The 26,097-nt window shown below is 35.6% G+C and overlaps 1 protein-coding gene across 8 annotated transcripts in view; it reads right to left on the minus strand.

The window, feature by feature from the left end:
• LRCH3 (leucine rich repeats and calponin homology domain containing 3) overlaps nucleotides 1-26,097 on the minus strand; it is a 119,077-nt gene that overhangs the window by 49,042 nt on the left and 43,938 nt on the right. For all 8 annotated transcript variants that reach the window (XM_042903618.1, XM_042903615.1, XM_042903619.1 and 5 more), the window contains exons 2-7: nucleotides 19,483-19,627; nucleotides 17,393-17,519; nucleotides 14,678-14,783; nucleotides 9,791-9,927; nucleotides 8,529-8,638; nucleotides 647-740 (exon numbers count right to left, since the gene is read on the minus strand). In XM_042903618.1, the coding sequence (XP_042759552.1) occupies nucleotides 647-740; nucleotides 8,529-8,638; nucleotides 9,791-9,927; nucleotides 14,678-14,783; nucleotides 17,393-17,519; nucleotides 19,483-19,627 (719 nt within the window). The remainder of the gene's footprint in view (nucleotides 1-646; nucleotides 741-8,528; nucleotides 8,639-9,790; nucleotides 9,928-14,677; nucleotides 14,784-17,392; nucleotides 17,520-19,482; nucleotides 19,628-26,097) is intronic.

Consider the following 26,097-nt stretch of genomic DNA (forward strand, 5'->3'; position numbering starts at 1 on the left):
TCCAAATTACAAATGGGCTGTGGTCTGAAGTTGATTTGTTTGGGAATGAGTGAGACAATGTTACAAATGGGAGGTTATCAGTCTTGTTAACAAAAGCTTATTTCATCAGTTAGCCCAATTTAGAGCTAAAATATTCTACCCTTTAATTTAAAGAGGGAAAGCATAATAAAATTTAACACAGGAGAAAAAAGATATAATTAGCTAAGAAAATTATTTATCTTGAGCATGTTAATAGTCTTCACTAAGGTTCTTGCCTCATTACCCATCAGCCTGTAGTCCTATTTTCTCATCTCCCAGCATCCCTTCTACCACCTCTGCTCAAGGTTACCCAGTCTGGCAAATTTTAGGCTTCAGTTGTAATTGGCTCATTTGGATTTGCAGGATATTAAGCCTATTTGGTTTTCCAGGATATTAAGCTATTTATACAAAACAATGAAGTAACAAACATGTAAAACACTTGGCAAAAAGACAGCAAAGAAACAAAATATCATTTCTGAATGGTAGCTCTCTGTGGGATTTTTTTCCTCTCTTTTGGCTTTTCTATATTTTACATAATGAGAAACTGAATTCAATTAAGAATCTTTCCATTTTCATCATTTTATTGCCTCTTAGGGGTCAGAACATGCAGAATAGAAGAAACACTTACTTCATTTCCTGACCATCTCTTATCACCACTGTCCACACTATTGAAACCTGAATCAAGGGCTCCATAAGGGCGTCCTGAGTACATTTCTTCATGGCTGCCAAAAAAAGAGAGTCTGGCTGTTACTGGGAAGTTTGAGGTTTTAAAATTAACATCTGAAATAAACCGAATGCAATTTTACTAATAAACATTATCTCATGCCAGTTAGTGATTTAACTTCCTTAGAACTAAATCGGCATTCTTTTAAAAGTTTTTTTTTTTTTTTTTAATGTTTGTTTATTTTTGTGAGAGCAAGAGAGACAGAGTGAGTGGGGAATGAACAGAGAGACAGAGGGAGACACAGAATCTGAAGCAGGCTCCAGGCTCTGAGCTGTCAGCACAGAGGCTGACGTGGGGCTCAAACCCACAAACCATGAGATCATGACTTGAGCTAAAGTCGGACGCTCAACCGACGGAGCCACCCAAGTGCCCCAAATGGAAATTCTTTTAACTTTTTAATATGAAAAATTCCAAATTAAAACAAATAGAATAGTATAATGTATATCAGTATAAGAATATAATAGCACTCATCCAGCTTCAAAAATATCAACCTACTGCCATTCTTGTTTCATCCATGCTACTAACCCATTCACCATGCCTCCCTCAATTCTTATTTTTAACAGCACTTTTTAAGGTAAAATTCATATACACTGAAATGCACAGACCTTAAGCTACATACTTGACAAATGAATACATCTTTGTAATATACACCTCTCTCATGATATAAGACATTTCTACTTTGCCAGAAAATTCCCACTCATTCCTTACCAGTCAATTCCCCTCACCACGCTACAGGGTGCTCCTAAGAGATAACCACTATTCTAATTTTTTTTCACCTTAAATTCGTATGGAAGGCAGAGTAACAGTCCCCAAAGATGTCCAAGACATAATCTCTGGAACTATGAATATGTTACTTTACATGGCAAAGAGGAATTAAGATTGAAGATAAAAATAAAACTGCTAATCAGCTGATCTTAAAATAGGGAGATTATTGTGAATTATTTGAATGGGCTCAATGTAATCAAAAGGGTCCTTAAAAGTAGAAGAGGGAGGCAGAAGAGGAGGCCAGTGTAATGCAATGCTGGCTTGAAGATTACTCTTGGTCAAGAGTCAAGGAATGCAGAGAGCCTCTCTGTAGAAGCTGAAAAAGGCAAGGAAATGTATCTTACTCAGAGCCTGCAGAGAAGAATAAAGTTCTGCCAGCATTTTGATTTTAGCCTCATGAGACCAAGATTTAGACCTTGAACCTACAAAACTGTAAGATAATAAATTTGTGTTTAAAATCAAAATTTGTGGTAATTCATTATGGCAGCAATAAGAAATTAATACAATTAGTTTTACTTATTCCAAAACTCATAAAAATGGAATCATATGTAATTTTTTTAATCTGGCTTTTTTTGGCTCAGCATTATGTCAGTGAAATTCTTGATGGTTTTACCTTCAAATATAATGGATAAATTATTTGTTATGTGTAGGCTTAACTTTTTAAAAACATTGCCAATCTGTTTTTGAAAGGAGCTATATCATTTTGCATTCACCCAGCAACGTATTTGAGTTCCACCTGCCCACACTTGTGTTGTCAATCTTTAATCTTAGCTATTATGGTAGGTGAAAAGTGGTATCTCACTGCAGTTTTAATTTGTATCTCTCCAATGACTAATGATATCGAGTATCATTTTGTGTGCATGTCGGCCATTCATTTACCTTCTTTTTGTGAAATGTCCATTCTTTTGCCCATTTCAAAATACATCAGTAATCTCAAAAATAGTTTGCTAAGAAGCCATACACCAAACACTACATAATACTTGATTCCATTTCTATGAAACTCTAGAAAAGGCAAAACTGTATCAACAGAACACAGGGCAGTAGTTGCCTGGGGTTGAGTTACCTACTGTAAAGTGGAAAATGGTTGATGGAAATGCTATAGACCTTGACTGTGTTGATAATTTCGTGACTGCATCCATTTGCCAAAATTCACTGAACCGCACACTTAAAATAGATAGATTTTATTATTTGTATATTATACCTCAACAAAGCAGTTAAATCTGCCAAATTCTTATGTTAAAGTACATGTCCCATTTTTACAATTCTATAAGCAACGTATGAGAACACTGGTTGCTCCACATCCTCAATAAACATTTGGTGGTGTCAGTTCTTTTATGTTTATTTAATTTGAAAGAGAGAGAGAAGAGGGCAGAGAAACAGGGAGAGAGAGAATCCCAAGCAGGCCCCGTGCTATCAGCACAGAGCCTGACGTGGGGCTTGACCTCACAAATCATGAAATCATGATCTGAGCCGAGATGGAGGGATGGATGCCTAACTGACTGAGCCACTCAGGTGCTCCACTGTTGTCAGTTTAAATTTAGTCATTCTAGTGAGTGTGTAATGATGTCTTGTGCTGTAATTTACATTTCCATGATGATTAATGATGTTGAACACTTTTTGGGGTGCTTAGTGATCACTGGTGTATCTCTCTTTGTTAAATACCTACTCAAGTCTTTGTCCAATTTTTTTTAAGTTTCTTTATTTATTTTGAGAGAGAGTAAGAGAGAGAGAATAGGGAAAGAGGCAGAGAGAGAGGCAGAGACAGAATCCCAAGCGGGCTCTGTCCTGTCAGTGCACAGCCCAATACAGGGCTTGATCTCAGGAACCATGAGGTTATGACCTGAGCCGAAATCAAGAGTCAGATGCTTAACCAACTGAGCCACCCAAGCGCCCCTACTGAACAGTATTTTAAAACATTATGTATTTTTTTCAAAAAAAAAAATACAGATTTCTAGAAGATATTGTTCTACATAATATATATTCTATCAAGTGGCCAACTGAGATATGCTTACTATTACTGAGAAATTTTTCATAAAGAGAATTAATAGAATCTTTGCAATAAGCTATCATTTTCTTTCTCTTCTTTATTTCCACATACTTCTCCACATACTTGCTCTTGCTCAGAGCTTAAACTGGTAAGATTAAAGTGAGACATATAGGTTTACCAATTCTCAGGTTGGCTCAGGATTTTCTTGGTTTTAGCACTTTGAGTCCTGTGTCCCAGGAAAACCCTTAGTCACAAATAAACCAAGATACATGGTCACCCTATGTATAAATATGGCCTTCAGGAGGCCTAGCAGAGTTCTGCCAGCCAGGCTCCAGTGATGCCCTGTCAGAAAGCCCAATCTCCCTAATAAACCACCTAGAACAACATGGACTCAAGTGTGGAAATGTCTCTTCTGTAGCAGGAATGTGAACTGTGAGTCACTACAGTGCAGTGAGGGGCACAAAACATAGCAAGTTTTATAGTTTAACAGATCTGGACTGGCAACTTGGCACCATCATTTACTAGCTATGTGACTTTAATTAACTTGCTTAACTTCTCTCCACTTCTGTTTCCTCATCACTTAAAGGGGGATGGGGGAAAGATTAACAACACCTACCTCATAGATTTGCCATAAAGACTGAAAAAATATAAGCTAAGGATTTGTACAAATCCTATTATAAAGCACTAAATAAAAGTTTATTATTATTATTTCTATAAAGAACATAACCTTCAGAGAGTATTTGCTGTTATAACAAGTCACTACATCTGCTTCATTTGAGTTTAGTTCACCAAACATTTACTGAATGTGACACAGTGTTCTAGATGCTAAGAATATTGAGTATGAAAAAAGGACAATCATTGCTTTCACAACAAGCTCAGGCTTGTTGGAGAGATTTAATCCTGTTACTGGGGCTTGCAGAAGCAGGACTTTTCTTAGTCCTGCTTACTGCTTAACTTAGTCTTTCCTCACTGCCATATTACCATAAATAAATAAATAAATAAATAAATAAATAAATAAATGTATGTATGTATGTATGTATGTATGTATGTATGTATGTATGTTTAGTCTGTAATATAAAGTTGGTGAAAATCATCTCAGCAAAAAAGTACAGGTCACTACAGATCACTAAGGAAAAATACATGTGCCACTCTGTAAAACATAAAAGTTACCATAACAGTGCAACTTGCTAAAAGAGTTGGAAATACTTACATCTAGAAATAAAATGACTTAAGGAAGAGTGTGTACTGTTTTTATATTACACACAAGTAGTCAGAAAGTTACATCTAAGGATTTGAAAAGTACCACAGCATCTAATTTGTACTGAATACCTGAAGAGCTACAGGATTAATAAAAATTCTCTTTAGCAAGACCGGACTCTTAGGACGAAACTAGTCCTAGATCATAGTAGACAGCTAGTAATTATAATGCCTAATATTTACAGAAGACTTTATGGTCAGCCAAGCACTTTCAGAAATAGGTCATTCAATCCTCAGAACTACTGTTAGGGTATCAACAGGGTAAATAAAGATCATGTTGAAGAAACTGAAGTCCAGAGGGGTTAAGTGAACTCTAGAACTTTCCAGTAGTACAGGTACCCAAGAGTATAGACATTCTGACTCCATGACAGCATTTGAATAAAGGTACTGCTAACTACAATGCAGTTTCACTAATTTTTACCTCAATAAAAGAGACATGAAGGTATAATGTCCCATTCACTGCTGCATGAGAAGTTGAAGGAGGTATTTTATTCATATGTATATATGTATATGTATTCATATATATATATAAAATAATTTCTAGGACATTCTGAAACAATTACAAACAAAGTAACATACCTCCAGAAAAAATGGGAAATATAGAATACAGATTAATCCAGTGAGCATAATGAGGGGTTATTATAGGGATTAGGAGATATCAGATCTATAATTACCAATCCTTTGGAAAAACATGACATGATTATGCTATTTAGACTTTCCATTTATGATACATTTCTCCATGGATTTAATCCTTTTATCTCTTTGCAAATATACATGTCTCTTGCCAGTTTTTTTAAATATATATAAGCTTAATGTTTTTAAAGTATTATAATGAGGATTCTTCTATTAAAAAAAAAATTAGGGGCACCTGGGTGGCTCAGTCGGTTGGGCGTCCGACTCTTGATTTCAGCTTGGGTCATGATCCCAGGGTTGTGGGATTGAGCCCTATGTTGGGCTTTGTGCAGAACGTAGAGCCTGCTTAGAATTCTCTCTCTTTCTTTCTCTCTCCCCGCCCCCTTGTACCCCTCTCCCATGCTCATGCTCTTTCTCCCTCTAAAAACTCCAAACAAAAAAATTAGCCCAAGATCAATTAGTCCTCAAGACTAAGAACTGAATGGCTGAGAGAAACAGGTTCTGCAATTAGCACTACAGGCCTCAATCAAAGCTCATTATTCTGATAGATGTGGACGCTGCCTCCTTAGTCTTTGGGCATACCCTCATGTACAGGTCTCCAGTAGACAGCATTCACTGCCTTACACTCCAATCTCAGAGGCAGCAGTAGCAATTTATGTTTCTACTCACTAGTTCAGGAGAGGAAAATTTTTCCATACCAAAGATTATTAACACCAAGGAGGAAAATAAAAGCTACATTAATTTATTGTACATTTTTCTTTCCCTCCCTCCCTTCCATTCTTTTTTAAACAGCAATTACGAACTTTATTATTTTTTTTTAATGTATTATTTATTTTTGAGAGAGAGAGAGAGAGAGAGAGCAAGAGAGCGAGCATGGGTGGGAGAGGGGCAGAGAGTGAGGGAGACACAGAATCCCAAGCAGACTCCAGGTTCCCAGCTGTCAGCACAAAGCCTGACACGGGGCTTGAATCCATGAGCCATATGATCATGACCTGAGCCGAAGTTGGATGCTTAACTGACTCAGCCACCCAGGTGCCCCTATTTGTTGTACATCTTTCACGAGTACAGGACTAGAACACATTTCATGAAAATTTTGAATAGGAAAACAAAACTTTTTTCAATAAATATGACAAGAGTTCTATGTTATAAGCAATTAACCAAGGTAGGAGGAAAAAGAAATGAAGAAAGAAAAGGATATAATGAATAGAGAAAATTTTAAAATTCTTGGCAATAATGGTCTGGGACCCTTCATATTCTTCCCACTGTCAAAGTCCTTCCTCCAAGAGAGGCCTAGACTAGCACAGAGTATGCCAGACCTAATCCCTACCATCTGTCAAAACCTTTTCTGTCTTCCTTGACATCACATACCTGCTTTTAGTCTTCTTAGAGTTAAAAGTGTTAGAACTAAGATATTCTTGTGGAAATCTTTCCTGGGTATATATGATATTGGTTAATTTCACCTGTGTGTTTGAATAAGTATACTAAAACTTGTATTGCTGTATGCTTAAACAACCAGATTAGAGCTAGTATTTTAAATATCCTTCACAGTGTCTCTAATAGCCAAAGCAAAAAAAAAAAAAAAAAAAAAAAAAAACCCAGAATGTCACCATAAAGTTGTTTTTGATGACTTTAAGCAGAGGTAGGTTAGGAGGGAAATAACATCTGTGTGACCAAACGGACTATTAATTCCTTCAACGAATATTTGCTGAGTGTCTACTGTCTGTGCCAAACACTCAGGTGAACTAGGGATACAGTGGTAAAGAAGAAAGACACCATCTGTGGCAAAAGGGATCAAGTCCCTTTGGAGTAATACTTAATTTACTTAAGAAATCAGGTTCTGTATTTTCAGATAGCTTGAGATTACTCCTTTACACAACACTTAAATATTTAATTCCAATAATTTCTGATGAAAAAAAATTTAAACTGTAATGCCTATATCCCTTTACTGGAAATGACATGTCTAATATATTTTAGCATTTTCTTTATGAGCATCAATTACTGTATTGTGCTATAACATAGTAATTACAAAATATCACTGAAATATGGAGGGTTCTTTGCATAGATGCCTACTGGTGTCAAGTTGCTATGTTTTTAGTGTGTCTTGCTTTTAAGTATCTTATTAAAATTATGCAGTGTATCATACTGATTAAAAAAAGAATATAACAGACATAACTTTTAAAACAGGATGGAACATTAATACCTTTAAAGCCCCTTGATGCCTCTTTCATACCAAATCTTCCTTCCTCTTAGAGTTAACCATTAACTTGAATCTTTTGTTTAACATGTGTTGCTTTTTAAGTTTAATTTTTTCCTTCAAATTACTTTTTGTACTTTTAATATGCCTGCTTTTACAAACTCTACCCAAACAGAAATTTGTTAATCTGTTTTAGACAAGGATATGAGAAGCAAGCTCATCAGGACTGTGCTTTTTTGTAAAACACGACAGGTTCTAAGAGAAAGCTGGAGGGGATCTCTTTTGAATAAGGCCTTGATGGAGACATCCATTTTGCCTGTTTAAAGGCCTTTTGAATTTAATTCCTGCTACTTAAGATTGTTCCAGATGGCTGAGAATGCCAAGGAGATAACTTTCTAAATCAGGTGTTATGTAGCCAAAGGATTCAGACTAAAAGATCCTGAAAGTATTATTAATGGTCATCAAATCCAAACTCTTCATTCCCTATTGAAAAAAATGAAGCCCCAAAAGTCTGAATGACTTGCTTTAAGTCATAGAGCTAGTTAACAGCAGAGCCAAGGTCAGCATTCCAGTCACTCAGATCACTGGTTTTCAACTGGGAACCCGTGCAGGGGATATTTGGCAATGTCTGGGGATATTTTTGTTTCTCACTTTGGGAGGGTGCTACAGAAGCCAGGAATACTGATAAACATCTTCTGAATTATAGGACAGCTTCTCACAACAAAGAATTATCTTGCCCAAAATATCAACAATACTGAGATGGAGAAACCCTGACTTAGAACTACACTTTGTCAGATCTGTGTAATCAACTGTTTACTTAATACAAGTATTCTGAGAAAAAGTGTCAAAATAGATTATTTCCTTTTAGTTAAGCATTCAGGCAGACTTACGGTCCAGTTTGATTCCCTGTGAGATGGAACATGTTAAATAAAGAAATAGAACATACTCACCAGGAGCCAAAACCCAAGGGTCTCCTATCATAATCTGGCAGATCTGGAGCAATCTTACAAGCCTGTATGTTCAGGTACTTAAATATGTGGACTTTGCCTTTTATACATATCTAAAAAAAATAACATAAATGCAACCAAATTACTGCTCCTCTGAAATATATGTATCCCTTTCTAAAAATCATAATCATCTTTTTATTTAAAGTATATTAGAAATAGAAGGTATTTCTAGCAACCATATATAGTGATATTAAAAATCTAACACTACATAACATATTATTTGTTATTTTATGTGTTTACATGATATATATATACACACACACACACACATTTTTAGTTTCTAGTCATGAATAAGTTTCAGTAACATATAAAATAAATAACTTATTATAAATACTGATAGAATACCAAGTAAACTTATCACACTGGTTAGTTAGGCACAGTCAGGAATTTAAAGCATTGCTCTCCATGGATTATACTGGCAACTTTTGCTTTTAGAAATCCAGCAATCATATACAATTATGCTTTGAATCCTACTTTCTGTAAGAGAGAAAAGCAGGAAATGATTAAATATTAAAGTTGTATTTCTGTTGACAAGTAAAAATATAAATTCTTTAGGATTATGAGATCCTTCTACAGTTATGAAGTTTACTCATAAAGCTTTAGAGTTGCCATTCAGAGGTTTGAACAAGACCACGAATCAACTGTAGAGTACAAACTCTATAGTGAAAAATACACATTGGTAAAGTTGTTCAGATTATAGGATGTCTGGAATCTATGTATGAAACTACCTTATAATTACTTTATTATTAGTTTCATTATCAGTCACTGATAAACAAATGACCAAATTGATTAAATGAGGAACTTAAAGATTTTAGAAAATAAAAAGGTACAAAAATGATGGTTAAAAGAAATGTACTGATAATCCTTAGTTCTGAAAGCCAAATATTTTTGTGTCTAGCATTTACATTGGCTACATTCAAGTTTTACTAGAAAGAAATTAACTCAAATTTTATTAGAAAAACTTCAAGGAAAAACACTTCAACTTAAAAAAAAAAAGTCAATTCAATGAAAGGAAAAAACATTCTGGAAACATTACCTGTCCTCCATCCCATTTATTCAAGACTTCTAAAGAATGCTTATGTGTGTGAATTTACTTTAAAAGAACTTCATTTCCAACAAAAAAGATAAATGCATAGAACTTCAAGTTTTAAGTTCACCCTTTGTCAAAAAAGTTCACAACATCCTTCAAATCCACTATAGTTTACCTGTGCGGGAGGAGACTGTAGTGGATTGTTATCTAGGGTGATCATCTGTAGGTGCCTGAGGTTCCGATAACAAACGGGGATTGTTGTAATTTTATTGCAGGAGAAGTCGAACCGTATCAAAGGCAACTCTGCCAGCTCTGCCGGGTGATAAGATGGGAATAAACAATTAATAATATTTCAAAATTAGGCAAGTTTTTAAAAAAATTTTTAACATTTATTCATTTTTGAGAGACAGAGAGAGATAGAGTGAGAGTGGGGGAGGGGCAGAGAGAGGAAGACACAGAATCCGAAGCAGATTCCAGGCTACGAGCTGTCAGCACAGAGCCTGATGTGGGGCTTGAACCCACGAACTGTGAGACCATGACCCGAGTTGAAGTCAGATGCCTAACCGACTGAGCCACCCAGGCACCCCAAAACTAGGTAAGTTTTATGGGAGCTTCTAATTAAATACAGTGAATTTAATGTATTTATCTCCATTCTTTCTTAACAATGAACTGATACTATAAAATGAAATCTAGTTACTTACAGATGGGAATACTAATAAAAAGCAAGCTATGTGACCACTCACAGAACTAAAGAACCAGAGGCTGATACCACAGAAACACAGGCATAACCAAGGAATTAGATGATAATCTGTACAAAAAACAAGTACCTAAGTCCCCAACCTCAACTCATGTAGCTAGGGCACTACTTCTTTCCAATCACCACAGAAGTCAACAACTTATTCTCTAGTGAAACTGAATCAAAAGGCTTTGAACTCAGGAAGTTTAGGCACAATGGAAAGTCAGGATGATGAGGTGCTCGTTGAAAATGAAGGCTTTAAGAGAAAGTCTTACACAATGATGAGACCTCAGCGCTTTCCTACCCAACCCCAACCCATCCCCAGCCCTCGTATCTGAGTAATCTCCCTTCCTTATCCATGGGGGATATGTTCCAAGATCCCCAGTGGATGCTGAAACCACAGTTAGTACCAAACCCTATATATACCATGATTTTCCCTATATATACCATGATACATACCTGTATATGTATACATGATAAAGATTAATTTATAAACTAGGCAGAAGAAAGGAATAAGAATAATTAATAATAGAATACTTATAACAATGTAGTGTAATAAAAATTATGTAATTATGGTCTCTCTCTCTCTCTCTCTCTCTCTCTCTCTGCTAGAAAAAGAGGAAGGAATCAGCCATAGGTACATAAAAAAACTAAGCAAATAAAAAAAATTATTAACTCCAGAAAAACAACAACAATAAAAAAAAAATAAATGAAATCAGGGTGCCTGGGTGGCTCAGTCAGTTAAGCGTCCAACTTCGGCTCAGGTCATGATCTCGCCGTTCGTGAGTTCTAGCTCCGTGTTGGGCTCTGTGCTGACAGCTCAGACCCTGGAGCCTGCTTCAGAGTCTGTATCTCCCTCTCTCTCTGCCCCTCCCCCACTTGTGCTCTGTCTCTCTGTCTCTCTCAAAAATAAACAAACATTAAACAATTTTTTTAAAAAATGAAATCAGTACATCAACTGAATTGGCAGGGACCAATATTCATATAGTTATAATAATGTAAATAATAATGCTTTGATCAGAAGTTGTGATAAAACTATACTGGGAAGACAGTAGGAGGGAGGTGAGAGTTTTTGGATGATGGGTGATAAGTGTGTAAGGAAGTTAAATCCTCATCTACCACAATGGGAAGCTCACATTAAATGTCAAAATGTATAAATCGAGCAAAGCTCTTAAAGGCACATCATTTAGAAATATGTCAAAAAATGCCAGTGGAAAGAGTCAAAGGCAGAGAAGGCAGATGCGTCTAAACATTAAAGCTGAGGAGGGGGATAGCTGAGCCAGAGGAATGCTATTATTGATTTTAAACTTTTTTTTTTTTTGGTATTTGTTTAAATTTTTTTTTTAATGTTTTTATTTATTTTTGAAGGAGAGAGAGAGAGACAGAGACAGAGCATGAGCAGGGGAGGAACAGAGAGAGAGGGAGACAGAGAATCCGAAGCAGGCTTCAGGCTCTGAGCTGCCAGCACAGAGCCCAACTGTTTTTTAGTATTTGGGTTAGTATTTAGTATTGGTGTTATATGGAAGTGTTGAATCACTATATTTGTACACCTGAAACTAATCTTACACTGTATGTTAATTAAATGGAATTTATTATTATTTTTTTAATGTTTGTTTATTTTTAAGAGAGAGAGACAGAGACAGGGCATGAGCAGAAGAGGAGCAGAGAGAAGGGGAAACACAGAATCCAAAGCAGGAGCCGGGCTCCAAGCTGTCAGCACAAAGCCCAATGTGGGGCTTGAACTCATGAACCGTGAGATCATTACCTGAGCCAAGTTGGATGCTTAACTGACTGAGCCATCCAGGTGCCCCTAAACTTTTTGAATATTATTTGACTTTCTGAATGATATATTATTTTATAACAATTAAAATTTAAAATCAAAATGGCAATACAACTAAAGACACTAATATCTACCAAACTGTAAAATGTCAGAGACCACCACTTACAATGAACTTCCACACTAACTTGTATAGCTACTGAAATAAAACTTTCCTGCCATCTCAGTTTAGCTGAATATGCTGAAATTATAAGATAAGCTAATATAAAACCATTTAAAATTATTTGTGTGACTCACCATTTTCTTGGGAATACACCTTCAAAATCAGATAGAGAAATAAATTAGATGATAAAACTACTAGACCGCAACTGTCATCTAAAACCCCAAATTTTCATTTTCACTAAAATCCCAATGTTTTCATTAAATGATCTTATATGAAGTCAGTATTATTGCGTTAGTAAGCTTTTAAAGATCAACATAGTAGATGAGTCCCACTACATACTACCTACTACTACTCTGCTGAGTAGAAGGGTAATCTTGGATTGAAATTTGGGGTTGTAAGGTCTGTGCCATGATTTTGTTCAGCTCTGCTGGGGGCCTTCATTCACATTCCTGAGAGGGTAGAAAGCAGGCCCAAGAGGAAATGAGGAAGGCTCTGAAAATAAAAGGTGAAAAGTTTACCAGGCTAAAGCGACTGAGAGGAAAGTTAAGCAGGATTTTGGCTAGTGTGATTACAGTAGGGTGTATAAAAGTAGACTGAAAAATCACTTTCTGAGACATTTTGACATCCATAATGTCAAAGCTACACTAGTATGTTAGAGCTAAAAATCATATTGGGTCATATTGGTGTTAACATTTGGATTCTAGAATGAAGCAAAAGCATCATTAGTCAATTCAATATTTACTATACACTGTAAGTCATGTTTTAAAGCAGAACCTAGAGCACCAATGTCACGAAAATACCTTCTAAAGGATAGAGTTAAGGGAAAGTGGATGGGAGTACAGATGACACAAGAGTTGCCATGAGCTGATAACTACTGTAGTTGGATGAATCACTGCTCTCATTTATATATGAAATTGTCCATAATAAAATTAAAGAAATATATACTCTGATCTAATAAAATAATAGTTCTCCCCATTTTCATTTCCTTTTATAAAGCTTTTTCTTTCATGAATTCATATTTTGAAGGCTTATAAATTATACCTAATTTGTACAATCATTTTTATCACTCAAATACATATACCAGAGCTTACAGTGAGCCTAAGATAACCAGCCTCCCAGTGCAGTCTTTCACTCCATTCATTATTCACTCTACACGTCACCTCCAAATGTTCATTAGTCCCTACCTGAATGTTTCCAGGGAAGGATAAAGTAATTAAGTTCAAGTCAAGTCCATTTGAAGTCAGTGCAAAATGTAGGAATGTTTTTCATTATGCTAAAATATCTCATTATCAGAAACATGATATATTTCTCTCAAGTAGTTATGCTTACTGAAACTTCCAGGGAACTTACCCTGAGTTGCTACTTAATTCTGACTAGATCTAAAAATACAATCACTGGTTTATAGTTATTAGAATTTTTCACTGCAGAATCTTTTATTTTTTTAATTTTTATTTTTTAATGTTTGTTTATTTTTGAGAGACAGAGCATGCACAAGCAGGGGAGGGACAGAGAGAGAGAGAATCCCAAGCAGGTTCTGCACTATCAGTGCAGAGCCTAACTCGAGGCTCAAACCCACAAACCACAAGATGGTGACCTGAACCAAAACCAAGAATCAGCTGCTTAACCAACTGAGCCACCTGCGCACCCCTGAAGAATCTAACTTTTAAAAGTTAGACTGGGTGGCTTAGTCAGTTAAGCAACTGACTCTTGATTTCGGCTCAGGTCATGATCTCATGTTTGTGAGTTCGAGCACCATATCAGGGTCTGTGCTGCTAGTGTGGAGTCTGCGGTGGATTCTCTCTCTCCCTTGCTCTCTGCCCCTCCCCTGCACATGCTTGTTCTCTCTCTCTCTAAAAATAAATAAACTTAAAATCCACAATGAAACATGTAATAATTAAATCATTATATCTTGAATACTGGCTAGATGTTATCTATCTATCCCAAATGTTTATTTATTTAGCTTTGAGAGATAAAAATGTGCATGAGTGGGGGAGGGGCAGAGAGTGAGGGAGGCAAAGAATTCCCAAGCAGGTTCCATGCTGTCAGCACAGAGCCGGACAGGGGGCTCAAACTCATGAACTGTGAGATGATAAGCTGAGCTGAAATCAAGAGTCAGATGCTTAACTGAGCCACCCAGGTGCCCCTGCTGTAACTCTTACATATTTTTGTCTTGTACTTATCAGTTCTGAGAGATCTTTAATATAAAAAGACAAATAACAATAAAACAATTATTTCGGGACACCTGGCTGGCTCAGTCAGTAGAGCATGCAACTCTTGATCTCGGAGTTGTGAGTTCGAGCCCCATGTTGGATGTAGAGATTACTTAAAAACAAAATCTTTAAAAATAAATAAGTAAAAATAAAACAACTATTTCACCATTTCTTACCTTCAGGCAAACGTAATAAGTGATTTCTTCTGACGTTAAGGTCTCTTAGGGCCTCCAAATTACCAACTTGGGAAGGTATTGTTTGAATTTCATTGCAGCTCACATCCTATTTCAAAAAGATATAAAGAATTTTTCTAATATTACTAATTTGTCTGCTTTAAACCATCTGTAAAATGAGGTTAGATAAAGATAATACCTATGGTCTGTCTTAACTGCGAAAAAAATTATGATTCTATGTCCAAGAATAAATCCATAGTTTGTACTAGCATTTAGTTTTAAAAACTTATAGGCTCCTGATTTTATAGATATTAGATGAATCTACATTAATTTTATGAGAACAAAAATTAAATGACTTAAGATGTGGACAGGAAGCTTAGTATCAGATCAAATGAAAATTCTAGTGAAAAAGCAAATTAGAAAAAAGTATAAAAACATCTATTTAGGACAATATTTTATTAAAAACAATTTTTTTTTACATTTATTTATTTTTGAGAGACAGACAGAGACAGAGCGCAAGCTGGGGAGGGGCAGAGAGAGAGGGAGACACAGAATCTGAAGCAGCCTCCAGGATCTGAGCCATCACCACAGAGCCCGATGTGGGGCTCAAACTCACGAACCATGAGATCATGACCTGAGCTGAAGTCAGACGCTCAACCGACTGAGCCACCCAGGCACCCCAATATTTTATTTTATATGTATTTTAATGAGACTGGAAGAAAAAAGCAAAACAATGATAAAAATTATAATGATAAAATTAATTGAAAGGAAATCCTACTTTCAAAATACCAGTTCACCTGCTCAAGAATATAAAAATGCACTGAAGATGACTCAAATCATTCTTTATGAAACTGAAAGTGAGGGGAAAATAGTAAAGGACACATAACTCATAGGCTACGGAAAAAATAGATACTGCCCTATTGGCATTTGATCAAGTTGGTACCAAGACATGTATTATGTAAGCCTTCCGGTATCTTGGTCAACAGTTTGATAACAGATTCTGAAAAGAGGCTGACTACAGATTCCAAGACTGACAAATTCAGAATTCCATAACTCTGAGACAAGCCACGAAAATGTACAAATCCATGGGGAACAGTAGGAAGTTGTCTAGGTTAATAAAAGCTCCAAGATGCCATATTAACACTTAAAACTCCTCTAGTATATGAGTAAAAAGAAAATATTAATAGACTTAACTATTAGAAAAGACCACTTGCCAAAAACTTCAAACATTATTTTAAAATTTTCCCATAATATTCTTAGAGAAAATAATATTATTTTTACTTTTCTTACCAATTAATGACTGAAGTAGAATCAGTAGCTGTATTTTTTGTTCCAATGCTCTGAGCAGCAAAGTTAAAAGGAAAGAGGTTGAAAGGATAGGGAAAATTGAGCCGAGCCAGAAGACAAAAGTAATTTATAATATTTCTCTTGGAAAATGTGTATCTTGAAAGATAGAGGTTTACTCTCACTTAAAAATGAAGGGAAACAGGGGCGCCTGGCTGGTTCAGTCAGAGGAGCATGAGACTCTTGATCTCAGGGTCATAAGTTCAAGCCCCACATTGGGTGTAGAGATTACTAAAAAAATAAAATAAAATAAACTTAAATAAAAGGGGGAAATAAAAGAAAGAAGCAATAGATGTTGTAAGAACAGGTTCCACTGAGTGGGAATCAAGAGCTCATTAAAAAAAATTATTTTAATAAAATAAAAAAAATAACCAGGTTCTGAATAAACAAACATACATTTTTGACTTTATTTCCTAGATCTAACTGCCTGTAAATAAATAGTAGTCTAGTATCTAGACTCCAGATTTAACATATTTGTGAATTTTTACATGTGACTGTTTACATTCATAATCCACCTGAAAAAAAGAGAGAGCTACTGTGTGGTCCAGTTAAATTGTACATGTATTTTTTTGTTCATGATGTCTATCTTTGTTAATAAACCTACATGGGATGATCCTCCCAAATCTCAATGGACATAACTGTATTGGACCATTTCAGAAATATGAAACGTGGGCTCTGGAGTTAAGGTAGATTGGTTTAAAATTCTACCTCAGTTATGGAACCTTGGGCAAATTACTTAACCTATCTAAGTGCTAGTTTCTTCAGCTGTAATATGACGATAAGTATTATACCTAATTCATAATGTTACTATGGTGATTAAATGGGAAAAGTCTCATTGCCATGCCCAGGACATAAGTACTAAAGAGTAACAAGGAGTGGTTCATCAAAATTAAGCTTCTTAGAAAACAGAAGGCAGTAAAGAATAGCTTACTTTAGAGAGGGAGCTAGGTGTTAGAGATAGCATGTAAGGCCAAAAAAAATAAGCCTGATCTTTGCGGTGCCCAGTCCCCGAGAGGGGCTCACCCCAAATCAGAACACTGACGCTATTGAGATTTAATGTGAAAAATCTAAATGCATTATTAACTCATATCTCAAAAGCTTATTAACATAGAAATCACTTAATATTGGTTAGAGTTTAATCTGATGACTTTGTCCCATTCCCCGTGGGCCTATTAGACTTGTACTTTCAGTTCTTGCTTAACTCTGTGCTGAAGCATTTCAGTACTGATCAGCCAGCAAAACTTCACTATTGATACCTGGAAAAACTCAAAAAGACACCTTAATTTTGAATCTTTCCTTACTACAAAACAGAAAATGGTATGACTATGGATACACATACATGTGGAGCAATAAAAAAGTAAAATATTAACTTACAAGTTCTGTTAAATGTCTGAGATGTCCAATTTCTTCTGGAAGTGACACCAATTTGTTATTACTAGCAATTAAGACTTTCAATGGTAAATTACACAAATGTACTGGCAATGTTGACAGCTGGTTCCGACTAAATGGGTAAGTAGAAAAAGAAAATAATTAGAACCCACCATTCAAGAAAAAAATTTTCATTTTTCCCAACCTATACTCAGTAAAGTGACAAACATTAAGTCATGGAAGGAGCAAACAGGGTATTAGATTTGGGTTCTAGCCTCCATTTCCTCACTTACCAGCTTTGTGGTTTTAGGCATGATATTTAACTTACCTGCTTTTTATAGATTCCTCATCTGTAAATTGAGGATTTTAATCCTTATCTACCTATCCTACAGGGCCCTGTACCATAAAACTCCTTTCTATAATGATGTGCTACATATACACATATTATTACTTTATTCAAGTTAATTTTATGTAAGATAAAGTAATTTAAAAATACGGTAAGGGCACCTGGGTGGCTCAGTCAGTTAAGTGTCTGACCCTTGATTTTGGATCAGATCATGATCTTATGGTTGGTGAGATCAAGCTCCACATCAGGCTCTGCACTGAGTATGGAGCCTGCTTGGGATTCACTCCCCCCACTCCCCCACCTCTCAAAATAAATAAACAAACATTAAAAAAAAAATAAGGTAGTGGCACCTGGGTGGCTCAGTCGGTTAAGCGTCCGACTTCGGCTCAGGTCATGATCTCACAGTTCTTGAGTTCGAGCCCCGTCAGCTGTGCTGACAGCTCAGAGCCTGGAGCCTGCTTCAGATTCTGTGTCTCCCTCTCTCTCTGCCCCTCCCCTGCTCATGCTCTGTCTCTGTCTCTCTCAAATATTAAATAAATATTAAATAAACATTAAAAAAAAGGATAGATGACTATCATCCTCTCCCCTTCCTTCTAAAAAAGGGTTATAAACATAAAAGTAGTTGTAATCAATCTACTTCTCTCATCATTACATACATTATAATCAAATGTACATAAATGATTCAAATATAGTTCTATAGTGACAGATTATGATTTCAAATATATGTCAGCTGACGTATAGAAATCTTTTATTTATATAAAAATATGCAAATCAGAGCTAAAAGTACACATCTATCATTAGGATAAAAGTAAGTTAAAATATTACTTTTATAGATTTAACTTTTTACTCTCTAGGGTCAATTGGCCCCATTTTCAAAATCTTTTGCTGATTTTACTAGCATAGATCATCAGCCTTTAAAACTTTAAATAATTCTATTTCTAGACATTTATCTTAAGGAAAGAGAAAAATAAACATTTACATATCAGAGCCTCTGTTAATACTACTTTTAGCATGGCAAAAAACTGAAATAAACTAAATATCCAAGAGGGAAAACGAGTTTTAGAAGTATATAAACAATACAATAAAATGTTTACATATAAAAATATTTCCTGAGTATTTCATGACAAGGGGAAAAACTCACTTAAAAATTTGACTAAAAGCCTGGAGAAAAAGGAAAATATCACCTATAATTAAAAAACTCAGATACAACATTTTGATGAATATCTTTTATACCTCTCTACATTTGTTCATTTTCTCCAATGAACATTTATAACTTTTATAATGAAAAAAAAAGTCTTCTAAGATATAAAAAAATGGAAATGAGTCAAATAAATGCATTTACACATTCAGAACTCAGTATACAAAAATAAATAATCACAAGAATGAAAGTACTTTCAGATCTACTATCCTCATTTGATAAAGCTTATTTGAAAATCTAACTGGAGAACCACAGTCATAAGACTGTTGCAATCTTATCAGACTAATGACATTTATAGTTACAAAGCTAAAGACAAAGGGAGAAACAAGGAGGACATAGGAAATATTGTTAATTCAGCCTAGGAACATGTATTGATACTGCAGATATGAACAGATAATGTAAATTTTAGTGAAAGCCAAGAGAGAACTAAAAAGACCACATGAAACCAAAAATCAAAAAAGAAGAAGAAAAAAGGAGGAAGAGGAGGAGGAAGAAGAGGAAGAGGAGAAGAAAAAGAAGAAGAAACAACAACAACAAAAACAACATCCTTACCTAATATTTAAGAATGTTAGAGCTTGTAGGTTTAGAATTGCTTCTGGTATATACCGAATACAATTTTGGTATAAGTTGAGATTCTCAAGAGAAACGAAATGACATGCTTCTATGGGAATTTCTGAGAGGCGATTTCGTGACAGATCTGAAAGAAAAATAATGTATATTATTTTACATGGAACTTATTTTATTGAAATGTTAGGTAAATAAGCAGGTTTCATGATTGTTTGAATTCCCAAGAGTTCCCACTGTAGAGACTTGTCCAGAGTAAACATTCATATACTTATTAATCTATTGAAAAAAACATTTTAATATATGCCTCTACATCTTTTTGCCGGGAAATACTGATTCTTTTTGAATCTCCACATATACTGAAAAAAATAAAACCATTATTTTTTGCAAGTAACACAAATTCTGAGGCACATCTGCCTACAGTTACACCAAAGATCATACTAAGTATCAAATATCCTAGGAAACAATGGATCCCTAAAATCCACCTTCTCAAAAGCACAGAAACATTCTGAGGTTTTTGGAAAAGCAAAGCAAAACTGAACAAAAAATACTGCCCTTTTCTTTACAAAGATTATCAGGGTCATGTCAAAAGGATTCAGGAACCATTTTTTGCTCCAACTGGCCAAAGATGAGACAATTTGAGCTTCAATAAGGATAATACTTGCAAAGGACTCAAATCTATCACATATATTGAATAATACTAGTTTATAATGATATCTCTCTCCCACCTCCCACACCAAAAGATAATAGAGAACCAATTCATTATCTTGTAAACTGATTAAGGGGAAAAAATCAAACATTTATCTCGCCTTCCCTATACGAACTGTACCACTGAGTAAACCAAACAGATGAAGAGAGGCACCTTTGTGTAAGTGTTCTAGCTATAAATGAAAAGTAATGATAGAATCTAGAATTGGGTATTGGGGCACCTGGGTGGATCAGTTGGTTAAGTGTCCAACTCTTAATTTCGGCTAGGGTCATGACCTCACAGTTTGTGGGATCAAGTCCCCATGTCCGGCTCTTTGTTGACAGTGTGGAGCCTGCTTGAGATTCTCTCTGGCCCTCCCTCTCCTTCTCTTTCAAAAACAAAAACAAAAACAAAACAAAAGTTTAGAATTGTGTATTAACGGCTATCTTTACAAGGGGCGCCTGGGTTGCTCAGTCAGTTGAAGTATCTGACTTCAGCTCAGGTCAAGATCTTGCATTCAGAGCGTTCAAGCCCCCCCTCGAGCTCTGTGCTGACAGCTCAGAGCCTGAAGCCTGTTTCAGATTCTGTGTCTCTCTCTCTCTCTCTGCCCCTCCCTCCACTCACACTCTGTCTCTAAAATAAACATTAAAAAAAAAATTAAAAACAATGACAATCAGAAGTTGTATGCCTCCCTGTAGAAGAAGAGAACATCATTTGTGGTCTTGCCAGAAGGACAGAACCTGCGTCTAATCAAGCGTTTGCAAACTTTCAGGAAGTGCTGAAGACAAAGGAATGTGCTGAAATACAGTCACTCTATCATTATCATTTAGATTTCGTTAAATATACTGTGAGATTCATTTGCTTACCACTGTTTTTCTCTTCTTCTGCCCAATCTTAAAGTCTCTGTTTGCAATTATTTGGTGAGAATCCTTTACTAAAAGCTTTTCCTAAATGGAGGACCTGAGTTCCTGCATATCCACAAGTATCTTGCTTTCACCATAAACATGTGAATAATACTTGGCTAGGTATAGGCACAGTTCCTTTCTCAGAAATCTGTAGATGTTATTTTACTATCTTCTGAGTTTCCAGTGTCCCCTTGCATAGTCTGGCACATATCTTGATGATTTTTCATTGTAAACAGCTTGGTTTTTTTTGTGCCCCATCATCTTCAACACTCTGGTCTGGAACTCAACCTTTCTTCAAATCAGAGAAATGCTCTCCTATTATACATTTAGTTGTTGCATCTCCTCCATTTGCTCTTTCTCTTTCTCTCTCTCTTTTTTATTTACTTACCTACCTACTTTCTTACTTATTTATTTTTCTGTTTTGGTATACTCTTCTGCTTAATGTTCCAGACCAGGAATTTAAGTCTCAACAATAATCATCCTTTCCACAAATTAATACATAAAAAAGCTCCCCCCTTTTCTTCATTTTCTTTTATGCTATGACTAGAAGCAAGTCACTTTGTTTCTCCTGAAAATCTAGGATAATTTATCTTGTTTTGTCTATTAAATCTGTCATCTATCACTTCCAATTTCTATTTCTGTTCTATTTCACTGAAGTCACTTGTTCTTGATGAAATCCTTGTTCATCCTACCTCTGGCTGCTTAAGTTCCTTCAAGTGAATTACTTTCCTTTGCTAATTCATGGCTTGCCTCATCCTTGGAGCTCAGGTCAAGCTGCCTGAGTACCCTGAATGGCAGTTAACACAAAGACTGAGGAAGCAATCTCTACAATGCACGGGAAGCTTCCACTCAGAGGCACAACTCTTACTGAAAACTCAAAAATTGTGGTAGTTGCTCCATAGGCTTTTGCCTCCTTTCGGTCACAGTATGTTCCCCAAACTTACATATTCCCTCCAGGCCACACCAGCCTGCAAGCCTCAGAGCTGCTTACTCTGAAGTTGGGAAACAGATCACCATCTTGCCAAAATGCCTCGCCATATTGTATTCATTAGGAGAAAGTCAAAGACTCGGTTAACTTAAGACTAAAAATTTCCTACAGAATCACACCGTAAACAACCTCTTTCTTACTAAATGCAACAAGAATTATTTTTTATCAATTCCTGTTTAAATTTTATTAGTATAATTTTAAAAGTTGAAGAAAAGAGAGGTACCTGGCTGGCTCAGTGGGAAGAGCATGTGGCTCTTGATCTTGGGGTCATGAGTTCAAGCCCCATGTTGGGTGTAGAAATTAGTTAAATAAATAAACTTTTAAAAGAAGTCGAAGAAATGAAAGAAATTAATCTCATTTAAATTTTATTTAAATTTAACCCTCTAAAAGGACAATTCCAGGCAACAAAGCAGGGACTACTGAAAGTCAGTTTGCCTAATATGTGTATTACAGAGTTAAATTACTTAAAATCCAGGAAAATGAAACAAACCACTTCTTTTTTTTTTTTTTTGTCCCGAAACTAGGGAGGGGAAAAAAATAACAGCAAGATATATACTAGGCTTAGATGCATCTCAATAATTTTTTTAATATTTAGCAAATTTAAAGCTACACAGCCGCCTGCTCAGCCCACCGACTGAGCCACCTAGGAGCCCTTGAATTAAGGATTCTTATAAGGTCTTCCACTTAAACTGTATTTTTATTTCAATTTGGGAAGATAAGTAGCTTCTTCCTTATGTTAACTGAGTAAATTCACGAAAGAGTCGTTTAGGTCATTGATCATATTATGGAAAATATTGCAAAGTACTAATGGTTTATAAAAAATATTTTTTGTCATACTCTCTCAAGAAAGAAATAATTTTCTAGTCAAAGAAATGTGTTTTAAAATGACTTCAAAAAACAACCTTCAGGGGGCGCCTGGGTGGCTCAGTAGGTCAAGTGTCTGACTTCGGCTCAGGTCATGATCTCATAGTTCGTGAGTTCGAACCCCATGTCAGGCTCTGTGCTGACAGCTCAGAGCCTAAAGCCTGCTTTGGATTCTGTGTCTCCCTCTCTGCCTCTCTCCTGCTCATGCTGTGTGTCTCTCTCTCACACACAAAAACAAATAAACATCAATAATAAAAAATAAAAAATGTTCAGTTTAAAAAAACTATGGATATGTATTATTCTTAAAACTCTGGTTATAAAAGCAATGATGTTAAGCTTCATACATGCAGAAGACAGCATAAAACATACATATTTTCCAATAAATAAGATATTGCCGGTACTCTAGAAGCCCCAGTGGAGCTCTTCCCAATCATAACCCTTTCCCTCTCCAAAAGAGAAACCGATCTACTGATTTTAGTGATAATCATTTCCTTGACAATTTTAACACTTCATCATTTTTAGTATTAGTTTCCTATTGTTGCTGTAACAAATTCAGGGGCTTAAAACAACACAAGTTCATTATTGTATGTTTCTGGAAGTCAGAAGTCTGAAATAAGTCTCAATGGTGGACTAAAACCAAGATGTATTGGCAGGGCTGCATTCCTTCTGGAGCTTTTAGGGGAGAATCTATTTCCTTCTCTCTTCCAGCTTCTAGAGACGATCCACATTCCTTGGCTGATAGTTCCATTCTTCCATCTTCAAGCCAGCGATGTCAGGTAGAGGCCTGATGCTGCCCTCTCTGCATCTCCTTCCACTTTTAAGGATCCCATAACATGCTAAGGATCCTGCGCATCTCTCCTTGCTCCCCCAATAATCCAGGATAATCTTATTTTAATGACTGCTGATTAGCGCCTTAATTCCCCTTTGCCATGTAACCTAACATACTCACAGGTTAGGATGTAAACATTTTTAGGGGGCCGTAATTCTGCCTACCATATCTATGAACTTTTTAAAAGGAGAAGCATACTGTATGTGTATTTTTTTTTGTGACCTTCATTCAACATTTGAGATTTGATGAGGGTAAAAGCAGGAAAATGATCACCTTTAGCCAAGAAGGCTGACCTACAGCCTGCACAGTTTTGAAAAGAATCAAATACTGCTCGTTGCTATATTCTTAAAGGATCTCATGACTGTCTGTACATCTCACAGATAGTTAATATTGAGCTGAACGATAAGCACCAGAGAAATCTTGCAAAAGTAGTTTTATAAGTAGAAATTCAAAGAAGATATTTATTATCTAATACTCCCTGCATATTCCCTGACCCTTGAACACTAAGCCTATAACCACCAGGTTCATATAGCAAAAGTGTAGCTCTTTCTGCCCATGGGCCCTGTCCCCACACTATAATAAAAGCACCTTTTTGCACTGAGAATGTCTCAAGAATTCTTTCTTGACCATTTGCTCATGGCCCCACATCAAGATTCACTCATGTAAATTGTATCCTTCATTTCACTGTCCTTCATAGCTTTCTACTATATGAACATGCCACAATTTATTTATTTATTCTACTACTGATGAACATTTCAATTACATACTGATCTAGATAAATATCTAGGAGTGAAGTGCTGTGTAATAAGATACATGGATCTTCAACTTCACAAGAGAATGACAAACTGTTTTCCAAAGTGGTTGTACCAATTTACACATTTACCAGCAGTGTGAAAGAGTTATTGTGGCCTCACATCCTTGCCAATCCTTGTTGTTATGAGATGTTTTAATGTATTATTATGTTTTAAGGATTTTCACACTGTGGCATTTCATTGTGATTTAAATTTTCATTTCCTTGATTATTAATGAGGTACAACAGCTTTTCATATGTTCTTGGTCATCTAGATATCTTTTCTTGTAAAGTCTTTTGGTTTGTTAGAGATCTTTATAAATTCTGAGTATGAATCTGGTATCAATTTATGTGTTGCAAATAACTTACCCCACTCTGTGGTTTGAAGTTTCATGGTCTTTGTGGTATCTTTGATGACGGTCTTTAACAGAGTACAATTTTTTATTAATCTTTTCCTTTATGGTTGGTGGTTTTTACTGTTTTAAAAGAAAACCTGCCCTACTCTAAGTTTAAAAAGATATTTTCTTCTAAAAGTTTTAGAGTTTGACCATCACATTTAATCTACTAGGAATTTATTTTCTAGTATGATGTGAGGTTGGAGGCCAATTTTAATTCTTGCTACAGGGATGCCCATTTATCCCAGTGACGGTTACTGCAAAGACCATCTTCCATCTCATTATTTGCCAATAACACCTTTGTCATAGATCATGTGTCTGTGGGTTTGTCTGCAGGCTCTCTAATCCACTGCACAACTTGTCCATCTTTATGTCACTATTATTCAATCTTAATTATTATAGCTTTACAATAATTCTTGACATCTAGCGGAGTGACCTATTCCTAAACTGCTAAGGTATTCCTACCACTTTGCAGTTCTTCAAGTATGTCTTGGCTTTCTAGGTCTTTTGCATCTCCTTATAAATTTTAGAATGGGCTTGTTTAATTTCATGAAAGCACTTGTTGAAATTTTTACTGAGATTGCACCAAATCCAACATCAATTTGGGAAGAAATAACATCCATGAACATCTTCAATCCACGAACATCTCCACTAATTAATTAAAGCCTTCTTTAATTTGTTATTGAACCTTGTGACATTGTGATTTTTCTCACAAAGGTTTTATACATCGTTTACTTGCTTGATTCCCAGGTTCTTATTATTTTATAAATGATATATATTTTTAAAAATTTGTTTTCTAACCATTAGTTACTAATAAAATTGATTTTTATATATTGATTATGTATCTGGCATTCTTGGTAAACATTTCTTTTAGTTGATGTAATTTCCTTGTAGATTCTTTTGGATAGTTCTAGATCTGTAATTACATGGTTTTATGAATACCGAAAGCTTGCTTTTGCCTTTCTGATATTTATTTATTTACTAACTTCCTTATTGAATTCCCTTACAATGCTGACTAGGACCTCCAGTATAATGTTGAATAAAAGTGGTAATAGAAGGTATTTTGTCTTGTTCCTAATTTCAAAGATTTTCAGTAGATATTCCTTATCAGATTAAGGAAATTCCTTTCTATTCCTAGCTTACT

The sequence above is a fragment of the Panthera leo genome, chromosome C2, assembly GCF_018350215.1.
Source record: "Panthera leo isolate Ple1 chromosome C2, P.leo_Ple1_pat1.1, whole genome shotgun sequence".
In the NCBI taxonomy this organism is placed as follows: domain Eukaryota; kingdom Metazoa; phylum Chordata; class Mammalia; order Carnivora; family Felidae; genus Panthera; species Panthera leo.